The sequence below is a fragment of the Entelurus aequoreus genome, linkage group LG08 (genome assembly GCF_033978785.1).
Source record: "Entelurus aequoreus isolate RoL-2023_Sb linkage group LG08, RoL_Eaeq_v1.1, whole genome shotgun sequence".
NCBI lineage: Eukaryota > Metazoa > Chordata > Actinopteri > Syngnathiformes > Syngnathidae > Entelurus > Entelurus aequoreus.
The window spans coordinates 41,197,466-41,219,563 of NC_084738.1; the positions used below are offsets into that span (position 1 = coordinate 41,197,466).

At 38.8% G+C, this 22,098-nt stretch overlaps 1 protein-coding gene across 2 annotated transcripts in view; it reads right to left on the bottom strand.

The window, feature by feature from the left end:
• Positions 1 to 1,201: 1,201 nt before the first annotated feature.
• The window catches only part of grhl2b (grainyhead-like transcription factor 2b), a 39,331-nt gene continuing 18,434 nt past the window's right edge, over positions 1,202 to 22,098 (bottom strand). Inside the window, exons 8-16 of one of the 2 annotated variants that reach the window (XM_062055007.1) lie at positions 14,760 to 14,854; positions 8,239 to 8,397; positions 7,904 to 7,961; positions 7,668 to 7,801; positions 7,095 to 7,132; positions 6,842 to 6,933; positions 2,332 to 2,417; positions 2,194 to 2,258; positions 1,202 to 2,116 (exon numbers count right to left, since the gene is read on the bottom strand). In XM_062055007.1, the coding sequence (XP_061910991.1) occupies positions 2,002 to 2,116; positions 2,194 to 2,258; positions 2,332 to 2,417; positions 6,842 to 6,933; positions 7,095 to 7,132; positions 7,668 to 7,801; positions 7,904 to 7,961; positions 8,239 to 8,397; positions 14,760 to 14,854 (842 nt within the window). In that variant the 3' untranslated portion in view covers positions 1,202 to 2,001. The remainder of the gene's footprint in view (positions 2,117 to 2,193; positions 2,259 to 2,331; positions 2,418 to 6,841; positions 6,934 to 7,094; positions 7,133 to 7,667; positions 7,802 to 7,903; positions 7,962 to 8,238; positions 8,398 to 14,759; positions 14,855 to 22,098) is intronic. The other variant, XM_062055008.1, reaches the window with a different exon arrangement.

Consider the following 22,098-nt stretch of genomic DNA (forward strand, 5'->3'; position numbering starts at 1 on the left):
GGGCGGGGCATGAACGTGACGCCATCATGTAATTTATAATGTGTCATAAAAAAGCCATAAATAAACGTTATCCATATATTTGAAGAAAACTATTAGTTTTCTGTTTATCAATAGTATCAACGTGTCATCTTTTTCTCATTACATGATGCCTTTATCTCTATTTTTACATTTTGATAAGAGAGGTATTTTTTTAAAGTTATGTACATTCATATGTACATGTAGATGCTTTATGGGGACAAATCCATCAAGAGTTTGAGCATAAATATGTAGTATAGGAATTAACTATACACAATAAAACATTAACAAAATGCTATGTCACATGAGTGGTTTTTAAAATAATAACAACACAAGTAGTGTAAAAAAAAACATGGTGCTTACTTTTTGATATCAATATAAAACATAGCAGTTTGGCTAATGAAGATAAAGTCTAATAAACACATTGTGTTCTTCTCTAACACCACCTCCCCGTGATTCAGTACAACAATTTGGCTGCCAAAAAAAACAGGAGTGATACCTCCAACATCGAATATACAATCTTCACAGCCTGCGTTCAATTTGATGAGATGACAAAACATTATAGCTAACATTGATGTTATTGGAACACTGATAAAGGTTGCAATTAAATAAAGTAAATCCCAGTAAACAACCTAAGACTTTATAAACAAGTTGTGGCAACGTTCACGATACATCGCCTGCTGCATGTTTCCTCACCTCATCAACTCTCAGTCAGCAGCTGATGGACGCTGTATTGAGAAAGTAAAAGCAACATCAAATCGTTTTCTCCTTCGCTGTATATTTTTAGTGTGAGACAGATGCGTCTGTCTCCAATAACGTCAACACCTGTCGCCATCTAAAAATAACAGTGCTCTCCTTAACGCACGCCGAGACTGCACAGAAATGAAGCGAGGGAAAATGAAGTCGAACCAAGCGCTTGGCTCTGTCTACACCGAGGGGAAATCTCAGTCGCAAAGTCTATATAGTTGAGTTCCGCCATTTTTTTTTCAAGCCGAACGATGCCCTAACTCTGTATCCAGGAAATAAGCAGTGTTGCCTAAAAGCATTAATAAATGACGTTTTTTTTGTAATCAAAATTATTTATGTATTCTAACCGTCAGGAATTTTACCGCGGGTTATCATTACAGCGTTTACCGTTAAATCCCTAAAGCTCGTGAGTAAGACCGGATGTTTTGCAGGGATCTTACGGAGTTCACTGTGGCCTCGTAACTCAAATCTTTGCTCGCAACTTACAGCGTAACAATTAGCCAAGAAACAGCTCTTATCTCAAAACACTCTCAAGTTGGGGCACTCTTAAGTCAAGGTATCTTTAAAACCAGTGCACACATACACGAAGCAGAGTAAACATCCTGACGTTCTTTTGCTTCCTGAGATCAGATAGTGTAAGTGCAATAATGTAAACGTTTAGTTGTTTTTTTTACCCATTGCACTGTTTATTATTAGGTCATAAGATCCAGGAAAAAGTGAGTGCCATTAAAAGATGGTTAAAAGTATTCATGGAGTTAATTGCCAATACTGGTGGTGACGTGTATGGTCAAATCTGCAATACAAAAGCTTTTTTTTTTTTTTTTTTCACAGGAAGGCTCTTGACTTCCTGTTAAGTCACTGAAATGTGAAGAACTTGAAATCGATGGATATACTGCAAAGCATCAATAAATAATAAAACAGCTATAAAACCAAACAAATATAAAGGCAGACATACAAACTAAGCTGATAATTAGGAATGAGTTCAAACTATTGCAAAGACAGTTTTCATCAGGCATCCTCTCACTCCTGATGGGCAATACAAATCAAGTATGTACACAATAACACATTTTATACAGTCAAAACAAAAGGAGTGGAAATGGAGTGGATCCGTGAATCTGTGCTTTGTTATTTCTGCCTTTCAGGACCAATGTAACAGTTCCCCACCAGAGCACAGTGTCAGCCAATCACCGGCAGTCTTTTTGGATGTTACAGGAAGAGGTTGCCCCTTTTTCCCTGCTGTCATATCTCCGTCAGCGTCACCTTGTAGGCGTCGGCGTGGCTCTCCATGTGCAGGATGAAGGTGTCCTCGTTGGAATAATGCTCAATGATGTTGTCGTCCATGTTGACCAGGATGCTGGAACAGGAACGTGTTAACCTTTCACATTAAAAAGACACTTAAGAGAAAGTTGTTTACAGTATATCCCCTCTCACCCTTTTTTGCTTTTCTTGTACACTTTGGCGATCTTTTCGGCCACCACTCCGTATTTCTCCGATATCTAAAAATATAAGAATATAACATGCTGACTCGTCCTTGTTGCCCGGGTTTAAGCGACACGGGCCGCCACTCACCGCATCTGTGAGGCCGTGGAGTGTTGGAGACTTGAGCATCAACGCGTCAAACACCTCGTCTGTCTCTTTGCGGACGTACAACAACACTGCAAGGAGAGGGAGGTGTGATATTGTATATACTGGCAACAATATTAGGTACACCTGCACAATCTGCTTTGCTCGACACTATCAGAGAGGCGTTATTTCAACAATATGCTCATTAGTTAGAGTGTCCGCCCTGAGATCGGTAGGTTGTGAGTTCAAACCCCGGCCGAGTCATACCAAAGACTATAAAAATGGGACCCATTACCTCCCTGCTTGGCACTCAGCATCAAGGGATGGAATTGGGGGTAAAATCACCAAAAATGATTTCCGGGCGTGGCCACCGCTGCTGCTCACTGCTCCCCTCACCTCCCAGGGGGTGATCAAGGGTGATGGGTCAAATGCAGAGAATAATTTCGCCACACCTAGTGTGTGTGTGACAATCATGGGTACTTTAACTTTAATTATTAAAAGTGCACTGCATCATACTCAGAGCTGTTTTTAATTTTGTGACCCTTTTTATGTCGCTAAAAAAGGTCAAATTCACATTAAAAAGATGCTAAAAAAATGTAGGGGAATTAAATGACCCGTGCAGTACGCTTTTATGGCCAATATGTTTTTATTTGTCCTAAGCTCTGTAGGAAGCAACCTGCGGCCCCCTGTTCAATTCTTCAAAACAAAAAAAACCTAAAACAAAAGCAAAACATGTTGAGAATCTAGACCAAAGATCACTCTATATTCTCTTCTGCTCGCTAGTGTTACCATATCTGAGTTATTGTGCAGACATATGGGGAAATAACTACAAAAGTACTCTTCATTCATTAACTGTATTACAAAAAAGATTAGTTAGAATAATACATAATGTTGGATATAGAGAACATACAAACCCTTTATTCATTGAATCGAAAATACTGAAATTCCACGACATAGTGAATTTGCAAACAGCTAAAATTATACACAAAGCAAACTATAACCTGCTACTTACAATTCTTTTCAACAAAAAAGGACAAATATAATCTTAGAGAAAAATGTAATTTAAAACATTTGTATGCACGTACAACACTTAAGACCTTCAGTATATCAGTATGTGGAATTAAATTATGGAATGGATTAAGCAAAGAAATCAAACAATGTACTATCATATTAGTAACTAATATGATCCACTTCAAGAAACTCTTCAAACTTTAAGTGTTTACCAAAGTACAAAGAAGAAGAACCATGATAAACATTCAGAATTTAATTTATCCATCCATTAATGTTCTTGATAATCTTACTCATCTCACCATATGAAATATAACTTACTTCACTAATTATTGTTTATTTATTTTTATTGTTATTACTTATGGAGTATATTGTGAATAAATTGAGACCAGGAAGTAAACAAAAGTTTTAGCAACTGCTAGGTAAAGGAAAAAGGGTAGGATTAAATAAGCTCTGCTTCTTCCTACTCCTCTTTGAACAAGTTGAATAGAGAAACTGGAAATTGTGATGTATCATGTTGTATGCATGCATGTTCAAAATAGACACAAACTCAAACTGAAATTCAAAACAGCAAAACACTTAACCCAGAAATGCTTATAATCTCTACTGTAAGCATTTGTTCCATCACCACATCATGTTTTACATAAAGTTACTATGGCTGCTGATAGCAAAAAACTAATTGCTGTAAAATTATTGGCACTGTTTTTTTATTACAAACCACTGCAATTTTTGGAGAAAAAAACCTAATTGCAATTATTCCCTCCAAAATTGTGATTGCGATTCGATTTACAATTTTTATATTTTATACATAAAAATGCATAAAAACTGAAAATAACAAGTGAAGGATAGCATGTTACTTTTAGACTGTCAATCAACATATTCTTGTTTCAAGAACACAATATGTAATAATCTCATTTAAAAATATTTGGCTTTATGCAGACAGACTCAGATCTTTTGTCCACAGTAGACCTGGGCAAAATACGGCCCGTTAAAATGTTCAATCCAGCCCGCCACACATTTTCAAATAATTGTTATCATCTTTTAACATCGAAACTGTAGCCGCCATTGTGATGTGCAGGGCTGTTTTATAATTATAGTAAGTATAGAACATACTAGGGGGCCGCATTGGGCTAAAAGCCGACAACATGCAAAGTAACTATATATATATATATATATATATATATATATATATATATATATATATATATATATATATATATATATATATATATATATATATATGTACACATGCATATATATATATATATATATATATGTATATATATGTACATATATACACATATATATATAAATATATATATATATACACATACTGTGCATATATACTGAATATATATATATATATATTATATATTATATATATATATATATATATATATATATATATATATATATATATATATATATATATATATATATATATATATATATATATATATATATATATATATAAAAACTTGGTACTAGCATTTACTACTTTGTTGGCTAGAAGACTCGTTGTGCTAAATTGGAAGGCTGCAGCCCCATCCGCCACACCCGCTGGATTAGAGATATTCTTTATTTTCTCAAACTGGAGAAAATTAGGCTGATATTGAACAGTTGTTCTGTGAAGTTTCAGGAAGTATGGGGTGGTTTCCTAAAACATGTAAAGGAGACTGATCATCAACCCCGATTGAAGAGTAATTAAAGGGTAGATAATTGATGAGCCTTTTGTCTGCTTTTGTGTGTTGCTGCACCGTGTTAGGGACCCTCAGGAGTGCAGTTGTCTGTGCCTTCATGTCAATGTTTGCCTGTACTTACTTGAATCATGCATGTTTTTCCCCCTAGTTTATTAATTTAAATTTTTTTTAAATATATATTATAATTGTGGGTTACTCGGGGAAGGGGGGGCTGGGGGTTAATTTGACAAGTGTTGAATTGAATTTCTGGACTGTATCACGTGATCACGGCATTCTCACTTGTCCGTCCGTGTTGATGGCTAATATTGCTCATCCGATTTAAAGCTGAAATATTTCCACAACGAGACATTTGGCTTTGTAATCACATTTCTTCCTCCTAATTTTGTTACTTGGGGAACTTGTTACTGGCGAGTTAAGTTGCAAGGCTCTCTGTCGGTCGTGCTTCCTCTGTGTGTAAAGCCGGCGCCCTGCTCAAGATTGTGAATGACTGAAAAGAGGGCTCAATGTGTTCAAATAATTCTACTGTAAAATAAACACGCTCAGGTGCTGAGCGCGATGCACAGAGTGAAGCCTCTTTCTCCCTGTTTAAAGCGAGAGACAAACGCAAGGCTCAACAATTCTGATTGGCGAACATGTTTGTCACTCAAATGCCGGTGACGACAGAGAAAAAAAAAACTCTGCCTCTTGCGGATACGTTATCCCACTACCGTATTTTCCGGACTATAAGGCGCACTGAAAATCCTTTTTTTTCCTTAAAACTCGACAGTGCGCCTTATAACCCGGTGCGCCTAATGTAAGGAATAAGTTTGGTCGAGCTTTCCCACCTTGAAGCAATTTCATTTGGTACATGTTGTAATGATAAGTGTGACCAGTAGATGGCAGTCAAACATAAGCAACATGTGTAGTAGGCTGCACCGTTTGATGTGCTTCAACCTAGGAGTTTTATTAATGTGTGTGTAAAAAGTAAGACCTTATCTGGCGTTTTGATTCGCAATATTATGCAAAAGCCACAGTCGATAAGGTTCTTCTTTTTCTTTATTTTCTTGTTAAGGGGCATTCATCTTCTTACTTATATCTGTCAGTAAACTCATCATGAAAGCGCTAAAACATAATGGTGTAGTGAGTTTGCATTATTCACCCTAGGAACTTTAGTTATTAGAGTTCCGGTCGGACGGTTTTTCACGGGACACATTGTTGTTGTTTACGGATGAGGAGATGCTGCTCCGTTATTGATTTAAGTAAAGTCTGAATGTCATTCAAACAGTTAGCTCCATCTTTTGACACTTCTTCCACTCCCGTCCTTGCACGCTACACCGCTACAACAAAAATGACAGGGAGAAGACGCTGCCGAAAGTGAACCACGAAAATAAGACCGCCCACAAAACGGCGCATCCGGAAGCGACTGTCAGAAAGCGGCTTGAAGATGATCTGTAAAACATCATCTATGCAACATATTGACCAAAAAAACACCATTACATGTTATGTAGACAACAAGGAAGTGTTTTACATTTAGAAAAAAATAATACTAATATGACTCCTTTAATGCGCCCTATAATCCGGTGCGCCTTATATATGAAAATAGATCATTCATCGACAGTGCACTTTATAATCCGGTACGCCCTATGGTCCGGAAAATACAGTAATTATAAATAACCTGATGATTAATTGTGCAGCCCTACTGCAAACTACAATTAGTATGAAGTTTTTTAAATGGCCAGTTTTTAAAGGGAATTCTTGAGATAGCAGTGCAGGTGTGCCTAATGAAGTGGCCATTGAGCGTTGGGTACTCCCATCTGTCTCTCTTGTACCTCTCTTGTGCGTCTCCTCCTTGATCTGTTTCTGCGGCGACGGACACAAGTCTTCATCCGACGGCCTGAACATCCTCTTCACCAGCACGCTCCTGAGAAAGAAGATATAGTATGTATTAAAAGAAAACAAATTGTATAATTGCCCATTTTGGTAGCATTTGCGTGTATGCCGCTTCCTGCCCATGCACGGTCTTTTTGCATAGCTGCTATTTGTTTGATGTAAATGACACTTTCTGTTTGGGCGCACACTCACCCTTCTCGCTCAATCTCCTCTGCGTTGAAGGTGAACACCTTAAAACAACAACAACAACAAGTTAAGAGCACAAATAAAAGCTATTCCTATTGACCCTATTTTTCCTTGATCTGTTTTAACTCTTTTGAAATGACTGATATACATAAATTCATCAATTGTAAATAAAGCAAAAAGGGATTTAAATAAATCACCCGGAAATATGTAAAATTGTGTATGCATAGTAAAAATATGACCAATAAATTTGATAGTTCATTATTTTCTAATTTAATTTCTTAATGGAGGAAAGCGGGCCATGTAATATGGTTCCTAACCAAATAAAAGACAACTATTGTCTTATTTTGATTTTAAATGTGTCTTTAATTTGAATACAACTATTGTCTTTTATTTTGATTTCACGTGTCTTCACTTTTTATGCTATTTTACTGAAAACCCTTTCTTTTAAAATACTTTGACTTTCTGTTTTTAACACATTTTTTAAATGTACGTATAATATTTTTTGTGATTTCAAATGTTTAAATAGTATTTTAACTGCTGTATTTTTTGTATTATTATTATTTTCATAATCATGTGTACCTGTCCGGCCCTCTGCAGGTTGCCAAAGTGGACGTCAGGAATGAAGAGGACGGGCTGTGCTTCCAGGTCAGTCATAATCTTGAAATATGTTACGTCTGACTTTTTGGGGACTGTTATCACACCTCCATCTTTACCTGGGAAATGAAATGATCAAGCATGTCATATTAATCAATAAATAGCTTATACGTGATGCTGAATTGAGCTAAATTTAACTGAAAAAAAAAGAGCTGTCAGACCTTTCGACTTCTTGCGCAGCAGTTTTCTCTCCTCGTCTCTTATCTTGCGCTCAGCTCCCTGAGAAAGAGAGAAAAAAAGGTGTAAATGAAAATTTACTAAGTAATGCGAGTGCAAATACATTGTGCAGGTACCACCGCTAGAGGGAGCACTTGTTATGTTTATGCCAAAGCTCTGGTTTATGCATACTCAACCTTACACTTACACACTTACATACTTACACTTTATGGACAAAAGTATTGGTTTGGGACTATTAATCAACCCCCTCCAATAGATATGCCAATACTGTACATTGATTATGTATGGATCTATGCACTCCAGGTCGGGGATGACTTGCCTTATCACAGAAAACCTTGATCTGCGAGTAGGCCCTGTGCAGCGGCTTGTTGCTGCGGTTGTTGTAGCTGTACGTGTCTATCTGGATCATCAGAGGAAGACCCTTAACGCCTTTCTGCGACGAGAAGTCCGTGCTCAGGCAGTTGACCGTGATGAAGATCTGAAGAGGAGGGGGGAGATGTCACGGTAAACTTGTGTAATTGATAATATATACAGTGCATATTGATTTATTCTTAACTATATGCGTTGGTTCTGTTTGTTTGGTTTTATTTTTTTATATTCACTATTACATACACAATTTTTTTTATTTACCATGTAAAGTGTCTTTGAGTTTTTCAGAAGTGCTTTAAAAAATAAATGATTATTAATATTTAATATGTATTATTATGGCTTGGCTATATTTTTCACATATACCAACCAAAAAATATGCCAAATATTTAATGTTAAATTATAATTTATTTTCAATGGCAATGCAATAATAACCCTATTCATTTGGATTTTTTTTAAAACATGGAGTGAGGTCAAAGGTCAAACTGTTATTCTGCTTTTGATTTTGAATTATATGAAGCAATACATCATCATTGTGCAAAAAGCTAAATATAATAAAACAATACCTATCAAACATTTAATTTCTAAAAATCTTTTTGTAAAAGAAAATGTAAAACCTCAAACTCCTTCTGTATTTAAATATGATCGGTCAAAATGGTTTATTGTGAACTGTAGATTTTTTTTTTTTAAATACAGTAATAATGTTTTTAATTTGATTTTGTGCTTTTTTTAGGTTTAATTTTGTTTTAATTTTTTTTAATGCATAGTCACACCTTTACATTGCAGTTTCTCATTACAACAGGTCTGAAAATGAGAATCACAGTCACACACTCCTCCTTCCTTTATATCCATATTGGATACGGAACAGATTATAATCTTTTTCAAGTAATTATTACAAGTAATTTAAGACAAATAACACCCACAAAAGGGGGCTATAAATTGTACCAGCTATGATCAATAACTATAACAAATTAATAAAACCTATATTTTATTTGTTTAGTAGAATATTTGGAACAAATGCTTGTGCTATTAGGAGGGCAGCTAATCCACCTGCAGTTTAAAAGAGAAAAGGAGCAATGTGTATGGAAGGAAAAAAAAGATGTAGAGCCAGGAAAAGTAAATATTGTCCCAGAGAAGTGCGCTTGGATTTCCTCCAGCTACTCTTTGTCCCCTCATTGCAATAAAAGAGCCACGTAATACACACTCGCACACTCACACTGGCATTCACACAGAAACGAGGGCAAAACAAACAAGACAGGGTGGGGACGGAGGTTAGTGTGTGTGTGTGCGTGTGTGTGTGTGTGTGTGTGTGTGTGTGTGTGTGTGTGTGTGTGTGTGTGTGTGTGTGTGTGTGTGTGTGTGTGTGTGTGTGTGTGTGTGTGTGTGTGTGTGTGTGTGTGTGTTGGCCCTTGGGGGCCCCTGGAGTTCAAACGGCAAGCTTGCTCCAGTTTAAGGAGCGGTTACAAAGGAGTGGGCTATACACACCCACAAACACACACATCGAAGACAAAGGAGAAAAGTACAGGACATACACATTTAAGGGTATCACGTTGAAGCTGTCATTACCGGGACGCGAAAACACCTCAGAATTAAGATAAATACTCATTTCAATATACAGCATTAATACATTAATTTGATTATTTAACTTATTGTGTCATCTTTTTTGATACTCTGGTAAACAGGAAGTGATGTTTTTCTCTTCCTCTTATTATTGTTTGGCGGTCATTGAAGTCTAAAATATAACAATTGGGTTTTATCTTTAAAAATGTACACATTACATACTCGTCTCTTTTGTCTCATGATGTAAATAAGACAAAAATATTGTTGTTCACCTCAATGACTTTATATCCTCTTTAGCTAGGGACAATAAAAAATTTTGCTTGACGATGTTATTTACCAAGAAATGAATGCCGATAAACGATATTATTGACATTATTTTTATGAGACCAAATTAACCATTGATTTAATGATAATACACACTAATAATGCAAGTATATCCTTTCAAATGCAATAAACTTGTGTTTCTAGTGTATTTTCACGTTGCAACTGAAATGAAAACGTTTATAATAAAAAAATTTAAAAAACATACAAGCAATAATAAAATAGACTTTGTTAGCAAAATCTTGCACTTGAACAAACATTACAACTAAAAGCAACAATATATTTTAAGGAGGGGATGAGGGTGCGGGGGGCTCGAATATACACAACCATAACAATAAATAAAATAGCTAAATAAAGTGTTGACAAAGTTGCACTTCAATATTGAACATGCAGGCAGAGGTTGAGTAGTACATTACTTAACTGACAATCAGGTCAGGACCTTCTTAAACAAAAGTGCAGAGTAACAATATAAAGACCACAGTTTAAACAGATGTATTAACAGCTCATTTGCAAAACAAAATTAAGTTTGGCAGATTCCGAGTGAGGAACACCGACATGACATGACAACATGACAGCACTTTTAAAAAATACTAGTTTTATAGCAGTAATAAATGACAGCATGTCTTTGGCGATGTATTTAACCGCACACCATTTTGCACTGTTTTGGTGCGGTGGCATTTGGTTTTGTGATCATTTTGTCCATCTTAGCTGCTACATGCTAACTGGTTGCACTGTGTGATGCTAACGGGCCAGGGCCCCCGCGTCGCTTCACAAAGGCCCCGTTCACACTGCACACCAAATCGGATTTTTCCGCCCTCAAGTGACACAGATCTGATTTTTTTTGCCAGTCTAAACGCTCCAAAGTGCTTCAAATCTGATCTTTTGGCATCTGATTCAGGCCACATCAGGAGGTACTCCTGAATCCCATTGGAATCTGATTCAAATGTGACTTCAGTCTAAATGCAATGCGACTTTATTGTGACCTGCATGTGATTTTAATCGTCAGCTTTGGGCGAGCTACGTCATTCGTGTGCGCCGGAAAGACGCAGTCGCCAGCTGAAATGGATCGGCATTTGCTTACATGTGAGTTGAAAAATAAAGCTCCCGTAGATCCAAGCTGATGTCCGTGTCTCCCCTACTTAACAGCCATAAAAAGATTACAACCCTCCCAAGTATTTTACACTATATACACCCATTCATACATTATATCACTTTCATTTACTTTCACGGAAAAAAGATGTTGCGACTTTTTATTTTGTAGTAATAGCGACTTCCTCTCAGTCAACTTCCTTTGTTTTCCATCCATCCCATCCATTTTCTACCGCTTGTCCCTTTTGGGGTCACGGGGGGTGCTGGAGCCTATCTCAGCTGCATTCGGGCGGAAGGCAGCGTACACCTTGGACAAGTCGCCACCTCATCACAGGGCCAACACAGATAGACAGACAACATTCACACTCACATTCACACACTAGGGACAATTTAGTGTTGCCAATCAACCTATCCCCAGGTGCATGTCTTTGGAGGTGGGAGGAAGCCGGAGTACCCGGAGGGAAGCCACGCAGTCACGGGGAGAACATGCAAACTCCACACAGAAAGATCCCAAGCCCGGGATTGAACTCAGGACTACTCAGGACCTTCGTATTGTGAGGCACATGCACTAACCCCTGTACTACCGTGCTGCCTCCTTTGTTTTCACTTTATTAAATTTGACGTCGAGGCCACATTGGGGCGTGTGCACGTTTATGTGATAAAAATTATATTTTACTTGCAGTGAACAGTCAGCTTGAAAAAAATCTGATCTCAAAAAAATCTGATTTGGGCCACTTTGGCCTGCAGTGTAAACATAGTATTTAGTCAAAGACACTTAATGAGGGCAAGATAATTCACCCCCTTCTGTTTTTTCCGCTATGGTAGAAACGCGTAGAACTGCTAAAAGGAACGATACCGTAGTTGAGGGGCGCAGGGGAGACGTATATGTACTTCGGGGCTAACAACCTTACCTTTACCCGGCAGTGGGTCTTTACAGCTGAGGGTGAATGACGAGGCCGGCGGTTTGTTGCAACTTTGTGACTTTATTGGACGCAGCCATCCACCAAGCTAGAGCACCTGCACGCACTCACTGTCGCCGGTCCCTCACTTCTCTCGCCCACTCACTCACTGACGTCACTCAGCTCACATGCTGTCATATCTTAAAGGGCCACACACACACACACACACACACACATACGCTACTCTCATAACAACTAACAAGACATCATGGCGAAGCCAGAAGTCGAGTTTTTTAACATGGAGACATTCTCAATACTTTTCTTTTGTCGAGCACAAAGAAAATAACATTTTAGTTAAATGTAAGTTGTGTCTTGTATCAAAGATCCTATCTACTTAAAGTTAAAGTTAAAGTGCCATTATGTTGCAGCTATTTAAAATAGTTTTGTCAATTTGTTCTGGCCTGAAATAAATTGGCCCTTTGAAACATATCTTTGGCTTTGTGTGTTGTATGTAGACCACATTGCTTAGCAGAGTTCAGTGATGCAAATGCATGTCAAGTTGATCAACACATTGTATTATTCTCCAGTGCAATAACAGTACTGAAATGAAGGCTAAAAGGGCATTAATGGGAGCCTTAAAAAAAGGGGGGGGGGAAGAAGTAACTAAATAGTTACTTTTCACAGTAACGCATTACTTTTTGGTGTAAGTAACTGAGTTAGTGACTGAGTTACTTTTGAAATCAAGTAACTAGTAACTGTAACTAGTTACTGGTTTTCAGTAACTAACCCAACACTGGTGATGGGTCAAATGCAGAGAATAATTTCGCCACACCTAGTGTGTGTGTGACTATCATTGGTACTTTAACTTAACTTAACTTACTTATCGAATATCGGCCCTGGACTATCTTTAGCCTCAAGCTAATGCTAATAGTAGTCGCTAACAATGTTTCGAAGTGAAATTTTACCATTTTGTTGTCCAAGATGATTGATTTATAAAGTGTATTATTGAATTTATTATGTTTGCGGGTGTTTTTTGTAGACTAGAAGGCTATTGAGATTAGATAGATAGATAGATAGATAGATAGATAGATAGATAGATAGATAGATAGATAGATAGATAGATAGATAGATAGATAGATAGATAGATAGATAGATAGATAGATAGATAGATAGATAGATAGATAGATAGATAGATAGTACTTTATTGATTCCTTCAGGAGAGTTCCGTCAGGAAAATTAAAATTAAATTATGCTAGCATGCTTAAGCTAATAGCCGTTGATAACAACTGCTTGATATCTGACCATTTTTGTCAGAAAAGCTGGAGTAAATGGTGAATTATCATCAAGTGCAATGAATATTCTCATTAAGTTTGGCAAGTGTCGTGTTGTTTAATTTGTCCACTTTGCGCTTGTTTGCCAACAACTGAATCAGAAACAAAAACAAAAAAAACCCCTCTTCATCTTATCATTGTGGCTGTCATTGAAGCTTAAAATGTAAAAAATGGGTTTTTCCTTAAAAAAAAATCACCTTAAATACTCTATGTTGTCTCACGATGAAAATAAAACAAAAAAATGTATTGTATTTCAGGCGGGTTTGTTCACCTCAATGAACATTCTGTCTTCTTTAGCCACAAGCTAATGCTAAAAGCAGCCGTTAACATTGTTTTGAAGTGAAATGTTACCTTGTTGAATGAAGTTGTCCAAGATGATTGATTTGTAAAGTGTATTATTGAATTTATTATCTTTGCGGGTGTTTTTTTGTAGACAAGGAGATTATGCTAGCATGCTAACGCTCATAACCGTTGATAACAACTGTTGGCTAGCTGACGATTCTAGTCAGAAAAGCTGGAGTAAATGCTGAATTAACTATCATTAAGTGGAATTAATATTCTCTAGTTGTTTTAATTAATTCATTTTGTATGTACAATCCTATCAGTTGTCATGGTTCATTTGTCCGCTTTGTGCTTGTTTGCAAACAACTGAATCAGCAAAAAACCCTCTTGCTCTTATTATTGAATTGTAACATGTAGTAATAATAATAATACTAAAAATGTATTGTATTCCGGGTAAATTTGTTCACTTTAATAAGATTTATTTATTTATTAGCTACAAGCTAATGCTAATGGGCCGCCTACTATGTTTTTAAATTATATGTAATCTTTGTTCCAGAAAGATTAAAAAAGTGCAAGATGATGAATTTATTAAATGCATTGAGTCTATTATTTTTGCGAGTGTTTTTCGTAGACTATGACGCTTGTGAGATTATGCTAGCATGCTAACCCTCATAACAGTTAACAACTGTTTGCTATCTGGCGATTGCAGTCAGAAAAGCTTGACTCTAATGTGAATTATCATCAAGTGTAATTAACATGAAGTGTTTCTGGCTAGTTGTCTTGATTCATCACGTTTCACAAGCGTTGTGTTGTTTGTACAATTCTATCAGTTGTCAGGATTCATTTGTCCACTTTGCGCTTGTTTGCCAACAACTGAATCAGCAAAAAAGACAAAAAACCCGTCCCACTGCTTTCCCGTTTACGACACGCCTCTGGCAAGAGTAAACATAACCGACCGGTTTCTGGGAAAAAATGTACAGTAAATTTCCTACCTTGGCCTCTTCGTTGACGTCCCAGGTGAAGGAGATGGCGTTGTAGGCGATTTCCTCGATGTTGCCGATCGTGTTGAAGCTCTCCTTGTAATCGGCTGCAAATGGGATGCGCAGAAAACAAAAACCACGTGAAGACAGATGCAAAGGCCCGGCCTTTAAATCGAGGCAGGTAGCCATTGTTTGGCGAGATAAGCAAATCAAACGGCACACTTCAGTTTCATAAAGATAAAAGCTTATCTTGGCTTGGACAAACAAAAGTATTTGGCTTCAAAAGGCTGTAAGAGGAAATAGAGGAGGCTATTTGGCTCTTTGGAGATTTTTAATGGTCGGGTGGAAAACAGGAGGGGTCCCCATGCCCACTAGGCCAGGGGTCAGCAACCTGCGGCTCTTTACCACCGCCCTAGTGGCTCCCTGGACCTCTTCCAGAGATGTGTGAAAATGGAAAAAGATGAAGAAAAAAAAAAACTTTTGTTTTAATATATTTTCTGTAGGAGGACAAACATGACACAAACCTTCTTAATTGTGAGAAATCCCATTGTTTATGTTATACATGCTTCACTGATGAGAGTATTTGGCGAGCACCGTTTTGTCCTACTAATTTCAGCTATCCTTGAACTCATCGTAGTTTGTTTACATGTACAAATTTCTCCGATGCTGCCACAGAAAGACGTGTTTTATGCCACTCCTTCTTTGTCTCATTTTGTCCACCAAACGTTTTATGCTGTGTGTGAATGCAAAAAGGTGAGTTTTGTTGATTTTATTGATTTGCTGGAGTGCTTATCAGGCGTATTTGGTCAATCCATGACTGCAAGCTAATCGATGCTAACAGGCTATTTAGGCTAGCTGTCATGCACCTGGGGATAGGTTGATTGGCAACACTAAATGGTCCCTAGTGTGTGAATGTGAATGTTGTCTGTCTATCTGTGTTGGTCCTGTGATGAGGTGGCGACTTGTCCAGGGTGTACCCCGCCTTCCGCCCGAATGCAGCTGAGATAGGCTCCAGCACCCCCCGCGACCCCAAAAGGGACAAGTGGTAGAAAATGGATGGATGGATGGATGTACATATTGCATCATTATGCCTCGTTTGTGGGTATATTTGAGCTCAATGGATTTCCTTTACTTATGTCCTTTAATTTACATTTGCATGTCTCATGACACATTATCTATATGTAATATTGGCTACATTTCTCATAGTTGTTTGTGTGCCATGTTGTTCCAGACCACAGCAAACATTACCCAGCTTGCCAAAAATGTTAATAAAACCATTAGAAGAAGACAGCCTGCCGTTTCCTTTAACTTTGACACACACATCTATAACTTTGGCCATTCTAAGCCAGTAATTTCTAGGAATTATCTGATCCTGTTAGAAGCCTTCATTTTATAAGTGATAAATGATTTTACTAATGATTCCAAAGTTGTACAAATGTGTAGAACAAAAATTTATATACAACATTTCTGTAACAAATATTTTCGTCAGCCTTTGATAGTAGGCTAATATAATTAGCCTACCATCAAAGGCTAATTTGATAGTAGGCTAATGGTCAATTAGCCTACTATCAAAGTTTACACAACCATCATGTGTTGCCTTCATTGTAAGACTTACATAAGGCTTTTATTTTTTTGCGGCTCCAGACAGATTTGCTTTTGTATTTTTGGTCCAATATGGCTCTTTCAACATTTCAACACGAGGCGTATTTGCACAGATTACATGTGCATGTGTATATATTCTAATCCTAGCTAGAGCATCTTTGGAGGGATTATCATAAAAGTAGCAGATTTGCAAGGTATCTAAGGATTGCTATGATAGGTTGTATGCTGCAAAAACCAGCAGTAATACTTTTTTTGTCTTTTTCAGCTTGACAGTGTCTTCCACCCCTCTCCCCCTGTCTGTGACCTCTGACCTAATCTCGACCACCCCCACAGAATCACTTCCTGGTTCCTGAACAGGTGCACAATGGTGGAAACAATTATACCCACCCCCACCCTAGTTTAAATAGGCTGATGTACTATACTATGATGTGGCCCAAAGGCACCAATGCACACACTCCTTCGTCCACTGCCATTCAAATCAGCTCTGCGGGCAGTTTCATGTTACAGGCAGCATCCAAGCTGCAGGCCCGTCCCTAATAAAAGGGGAGGTCGTCTGTGATTTAGCCTGCACACATTGAACCTTTCCCATTGATCCATACTTTACAACCATTAAGCGATGTCTATTTATCTGGCCACCATTTTTAGTTAGAAAAAAATACATATTATCAATGAAAATTCTGAATAATTAAATTTATTTGAAAAAAATACATTTTAGAAAAAAACTTTAATTTTAAATAATCTGAAAAATAATAACAATTAAAAAAATAATACAAAAATTATATTCAGAATAATTCCCATTAGTATTAAAAAAACAAACATTTTTTGATAAAACTTTAATAAAAAATCTGCATTGATTAGTAGTTTAAACAATTAAACAGTGTATACATTGCAAACTGGTTGAATTGACATCGCTTTTGCAATTAAAAAATATATATATATAAAATTTTCTGAAAAATTGTTATTATTTAAATTATTTACATTTTAAATAATCTGCCAAGATTTGTAGATTCAACAGTTAGACATAGTCAATTAATTGCATTCACATTGCCTCTGTTAGTTGCATTATAATTTTTCATTTTACAAAATAATTAAATATTTAGAAAAATGTTAAATGTATTTATATATAAACATTTTGAAATAATATTTTCTTTAAAAAAACATGCGTATATTTGTAGCTTTAACAATCAAAAATTGTCTATAAATTGCATATTGGTTGAATTGACGTTGCCTCCATTAGTTGCATCATCATTTTTAATAGATATATTTTTTAAATATTCTGAATAATTTTCATTATTAAAAAAACAATTTTTTAAAATCTGCATAGATTTGTAGCTTTAACAATAAACAGTCTATCAATTGTAAACTGGTTGAATTGACATTGCCTTTGTTAGTTGCATCATCATCCATCCATCCATCCATCTTCTTCCGCTTATCCGAGGTCGGGTCACGGGGGCAGCAGCTTAAGCAGGGAAGCCCAGACTTTCCTCTCCCCAGCCACTTCGTCCAGCTCCTCCCGGGGGATCCCGAGGCGTTCCCAGGCCAGCCGGGAGACATAGTCTTCCCAACGTGTCCTGGGTCTTCCCCGTGGCCTCCTACCGGTTGGACGTGCCCTAAACACCTCCCTAGGGAGGCGTTCGGGTGGCATCCTGACCAGATGCCCGAACCACCTCATCTGGCTCCTCTCGATGTGGAGGAGCAGTGGCTTTACTTTGAGCTCCCCCCGGATGGCAGAGCTTCTCACCCTATCACAGCCCTTTGAGACACTTGTGATTTAGGGCTATATAAATAAACATTGATTGATTGATTGATTGATTGATCTCTAAGGGAGAACCCCGCCACCCGGCGGAGGAAACTCATTTCGGCCGCTTGTACCTGTGATCTTGTCCTTTCAGTCATAACCCAAAGCTCATGACCATAGGTGAGGATGGGAACGTAGATCGACCGGTAAATTGAGAGCTTTGCCTTCCGGCTCAGCTCCTTCTTCACCACAACGGATCGATACAGCGTCCGCATTACTGAAGATGCCGCACCGATCCGCCTGTTAATCTCACTATCCACTTTTCCCTCACTCGTGAACAAGACTCCTAGGTACTTGAACTCCTCCACTTGGGGCAGGGTCTCCTCCCCAACCCGGAAATGGCATACCCTTTTCCGGGCGAGAACCATGGACTCGGACTTGGAGGTGCTGATTCTCATCCCAGTCGCTTCACACTCGGTTGCGAACCGATCCAGTAAGAGCTGAAGATCCTGGCCAGATGAAGCCATCAGGACCACATCATCTGCAAAAAGCAGAGACCTAATCCTGCAGCCACCAAACCGGATCCCCTCAACGCCTTGACCGCGCCTAGAAATTCTGTCCATAAAAGTTATGAACAGAATCGGTGACAAAGGGCAGCCTTGGCGGAGTCCAACCCTCACTGGAAACGTGTCCGACTTACAGCCGGCAATGCGGACCAAGCTCTGACACTGATCGTACAGGGAGCGGACAGCCACAATCAGACAGTCCGATACCCCATACTCTCTGAGCACTCCCCACAAGACCTCCCGAGGGACACGGTGGAATGCCTTCTCCAAGTCCACAAAGCACATGTAGACTGGTTGGGCAAACTCCCATGCACCCTCAAGGACCCTGCAGAGAGTATAGAGCTGGTCCACAGTTCCACGACCAGGACGAAAACCACACTGTTCCTCCTGAATCCGAGGTTCGACTATCCGGCGTAGCCTCTTCTCTAGTACACCTGACCTTACCGGGAAGACTGAGGAGTGTGATCCCACGATAGTTGGAACACATCCTCCGGTTCCCCTTCTTAAAGAGAGGAACCACCACCCCGGTCTGCCAATCCAGAGGTACCGCCCCCGATGTCCCCGCGATGCTGCAGAGTCTTGTCAACCAAGACAGCGCCACAGCATCCAGAGCCTTAAGGAACTCCGGGCGGATCTCATCCACCCCCGGGGCCTTGCCACAGAGGAGCTACTTAATTACCTCAGCAACCTCAGCCCCAGAAATAGGAGAGCCCACCACAGATTCCCCAGGCACTGCTTCCTTATAGGAAGACGTGTCGGTGGGATTGAGGAGGTCTTCGAAGCATTCCCTCAACCGATCCACAACATCCGCAGTCGAGGTCAGCAGAACACCATCCGCACCATACACGGTGTTGACAATGCACTGCTTCCCCTTCCTGAGGCGGCGGATGGTGGTCCAGAATCGCTTCGAAGCCGTCCGGAAGTCGTTTTCCATGGCCTCGCCGAACTCCTCCCATGTCCGAGTTTTTGCCTACGCGACCGCTGAAGCCGCACACCGCTTGGCCTGTCGGTACCTGTCCCCTGCCTCCGGAGTCCTAAGAGCCAAAAGAACCCGATAGGACTCCTTCTTCAGTTTGACGGCATCCCTCACCGCCGGTGTCCACCAACGGGTTCTAGGATTACCGCCACGACAGGCACCAACTACCTTGCGGCCACAGCTCCAATCAGCCGCCTCGACAATAGAGGCGCGGATCATGGTCCACTCTGACTCAATGTCCAGCACCTCCCTCGTGACATGTTCAAAGTTCTTCCGGAGGTGAGAATTGAAACTCTCTCTGACAGGAGACTCTGCCAGACGTTCCCAGCAGACCCTCACAATGCGTTTGGGCCTGCCAGGTCTGTCCGGCATCCTCCCCCACCATCGCAGCCAACTCACCACCAGGTGGTGATCGGTAGAAAGCTCCGCCCCTCTCTTCACCCGAGCGTCCAAAACATGAGGCCGCAAATCCGATGACACAACTACAAAGTCGATCATGGAACTGCGACCTAGGGTGTCCTGGTGCCAAGTGCACATATGGACACCCTTATGCTTGAACATGGTGTTCGTTATGGACAATCTGTGACGAGCACAAAAGTCCAATAACAAAACACCACTCGGGTTCAGATCCGGGCGGCCATTCTTCCCAATCACGCCTCTCCAGGTTTCACTGTCGTTGCCAACATGAGCGTTGAAGTCCCCCAGTAGGACAAGGGAATCACCCGGGGGAGCACTTTCCAGTACTCTCTCGAGTACTGGAAAGCATCATCATTTTTAATAAAAAAATTATAATAATATTTAGAATAATTTTTTGTGTTTTAAAAAAATATATATACAGTATTATCTAAATTTAATTGTGGACTTTAGCATATATTTGTAGCTTTAACAATTGAACATTGTTTATAAGTTACAAACTGGTTGAATTGGCATTGCCTCCGTTAGTTGCATCATCATTTTAAATAAAACGTTTTTTTTTACCAAATTTTCAATAATTTAAATTATTTACAAAAAATTGTTTTTACAAAAACCTTTAATTTGCAAAAATCTGCATGTATTTTTAGCTTTAACAATTGAATATAGTTTATAAATTGCAAACAGGTTGAATTGGCATGGTCTCTTGTTGCATCATCATGAGATCGGTAGGTTGGAGTTCAAATCCCAGCCGAGTCATACCAAAGACTATAAAAATGGGACCCATTACCTCCCTGCTTGGCACTCAGCATCAAGGGTTGGAATTGGGGGTTAAATCACCAAAATGATTCCCGGGCGCGGCGCCGCTGCTGCCCACTGCTCCCCAAGGGGATGGGTCAAATGCAGAGGACAAATTTCACCACACCTAGTGTGTGTGTGACAATCATTGGTACTTTAACTTAACTTAACTTTCACTTGAAACATTTTCCATTATTCCGAATAACTTTTATTGTTGATTTTAAATATACCTAATTAATTTGCAAAAATAGATGTGTAGCTTTAACAATTAAACATTTGTAAATTGCAAACGGATTGAATCAACGTTGACTTTGTGAGTTACATCATCATTTTTAATTGAATGAAATTATTCATAAATTTTTTTTAACATTTTAAATATTAATTTACAAAAGGAAATACATTTTAAAAATAGTTTAATTTAAATATTTTTATCCTACATATTTATGTACCTTTAACAATCAAAATAGTCAATTTAAAAACTGGTTGAATCAAGAGTGCCTCTGTTACTGGCAGACAAGAGGCACACTGCATTTTGCTCCAGATGCGATTAATCAACAATCAATAACAGAAAATTGATATTACTTTCATGATTAGTATGCCCTATGTTCATTTTCTAGATCAACAATATATTTTACTGACATAAAAAGCGCAATAAAACATTTGATTTCAGGCTCTATTGTGAGGTTTTGCTGTTTCCTAAAATCCTATACCATTAATATGGTTGAACCTCCAAATATGAAAGCCTCTAAAACAGACCTGGGCATTGTACGGCCCGCGGGCCGCATCCGGCCCTTTGCGCATCCCTGTCCGGCCCGCGTGAGGCCAATCATAAATTACAAAATAAATTTCAAAAAGTATCTATGTCGAGTGTGCAATACAACGGTGCTGCTTTTGTTTTGAAAAGTGTTATTTGTATTACTTCCGTGTGGACGTATGCGCGTGTGCGATTGTGAGTGAATTGAACGGCGCAATTACAAATTACAAAATAAAGTTTAAAAAACATCTATGTCGTGCGCGCAATACAACTGTGCTGCTTTTATTTTGAAATGTGTTATTTATGCCGTATGTCCGGGGGGAACCTGTGAGTGAAGGTGCATAGAGACAAGTGATGAGACGCTAAAAAAAGAAAAGTTGATGAGGAATGGCGTGTTTCCAACAAGAGATGGACTGCCAAGTATTTCTTTACATAAATTAATGGTAAAGCCGTGTGCTTAATGTGTGGTACACAGGTTGCTGTGTTTAAATATCATTTTAATCGCC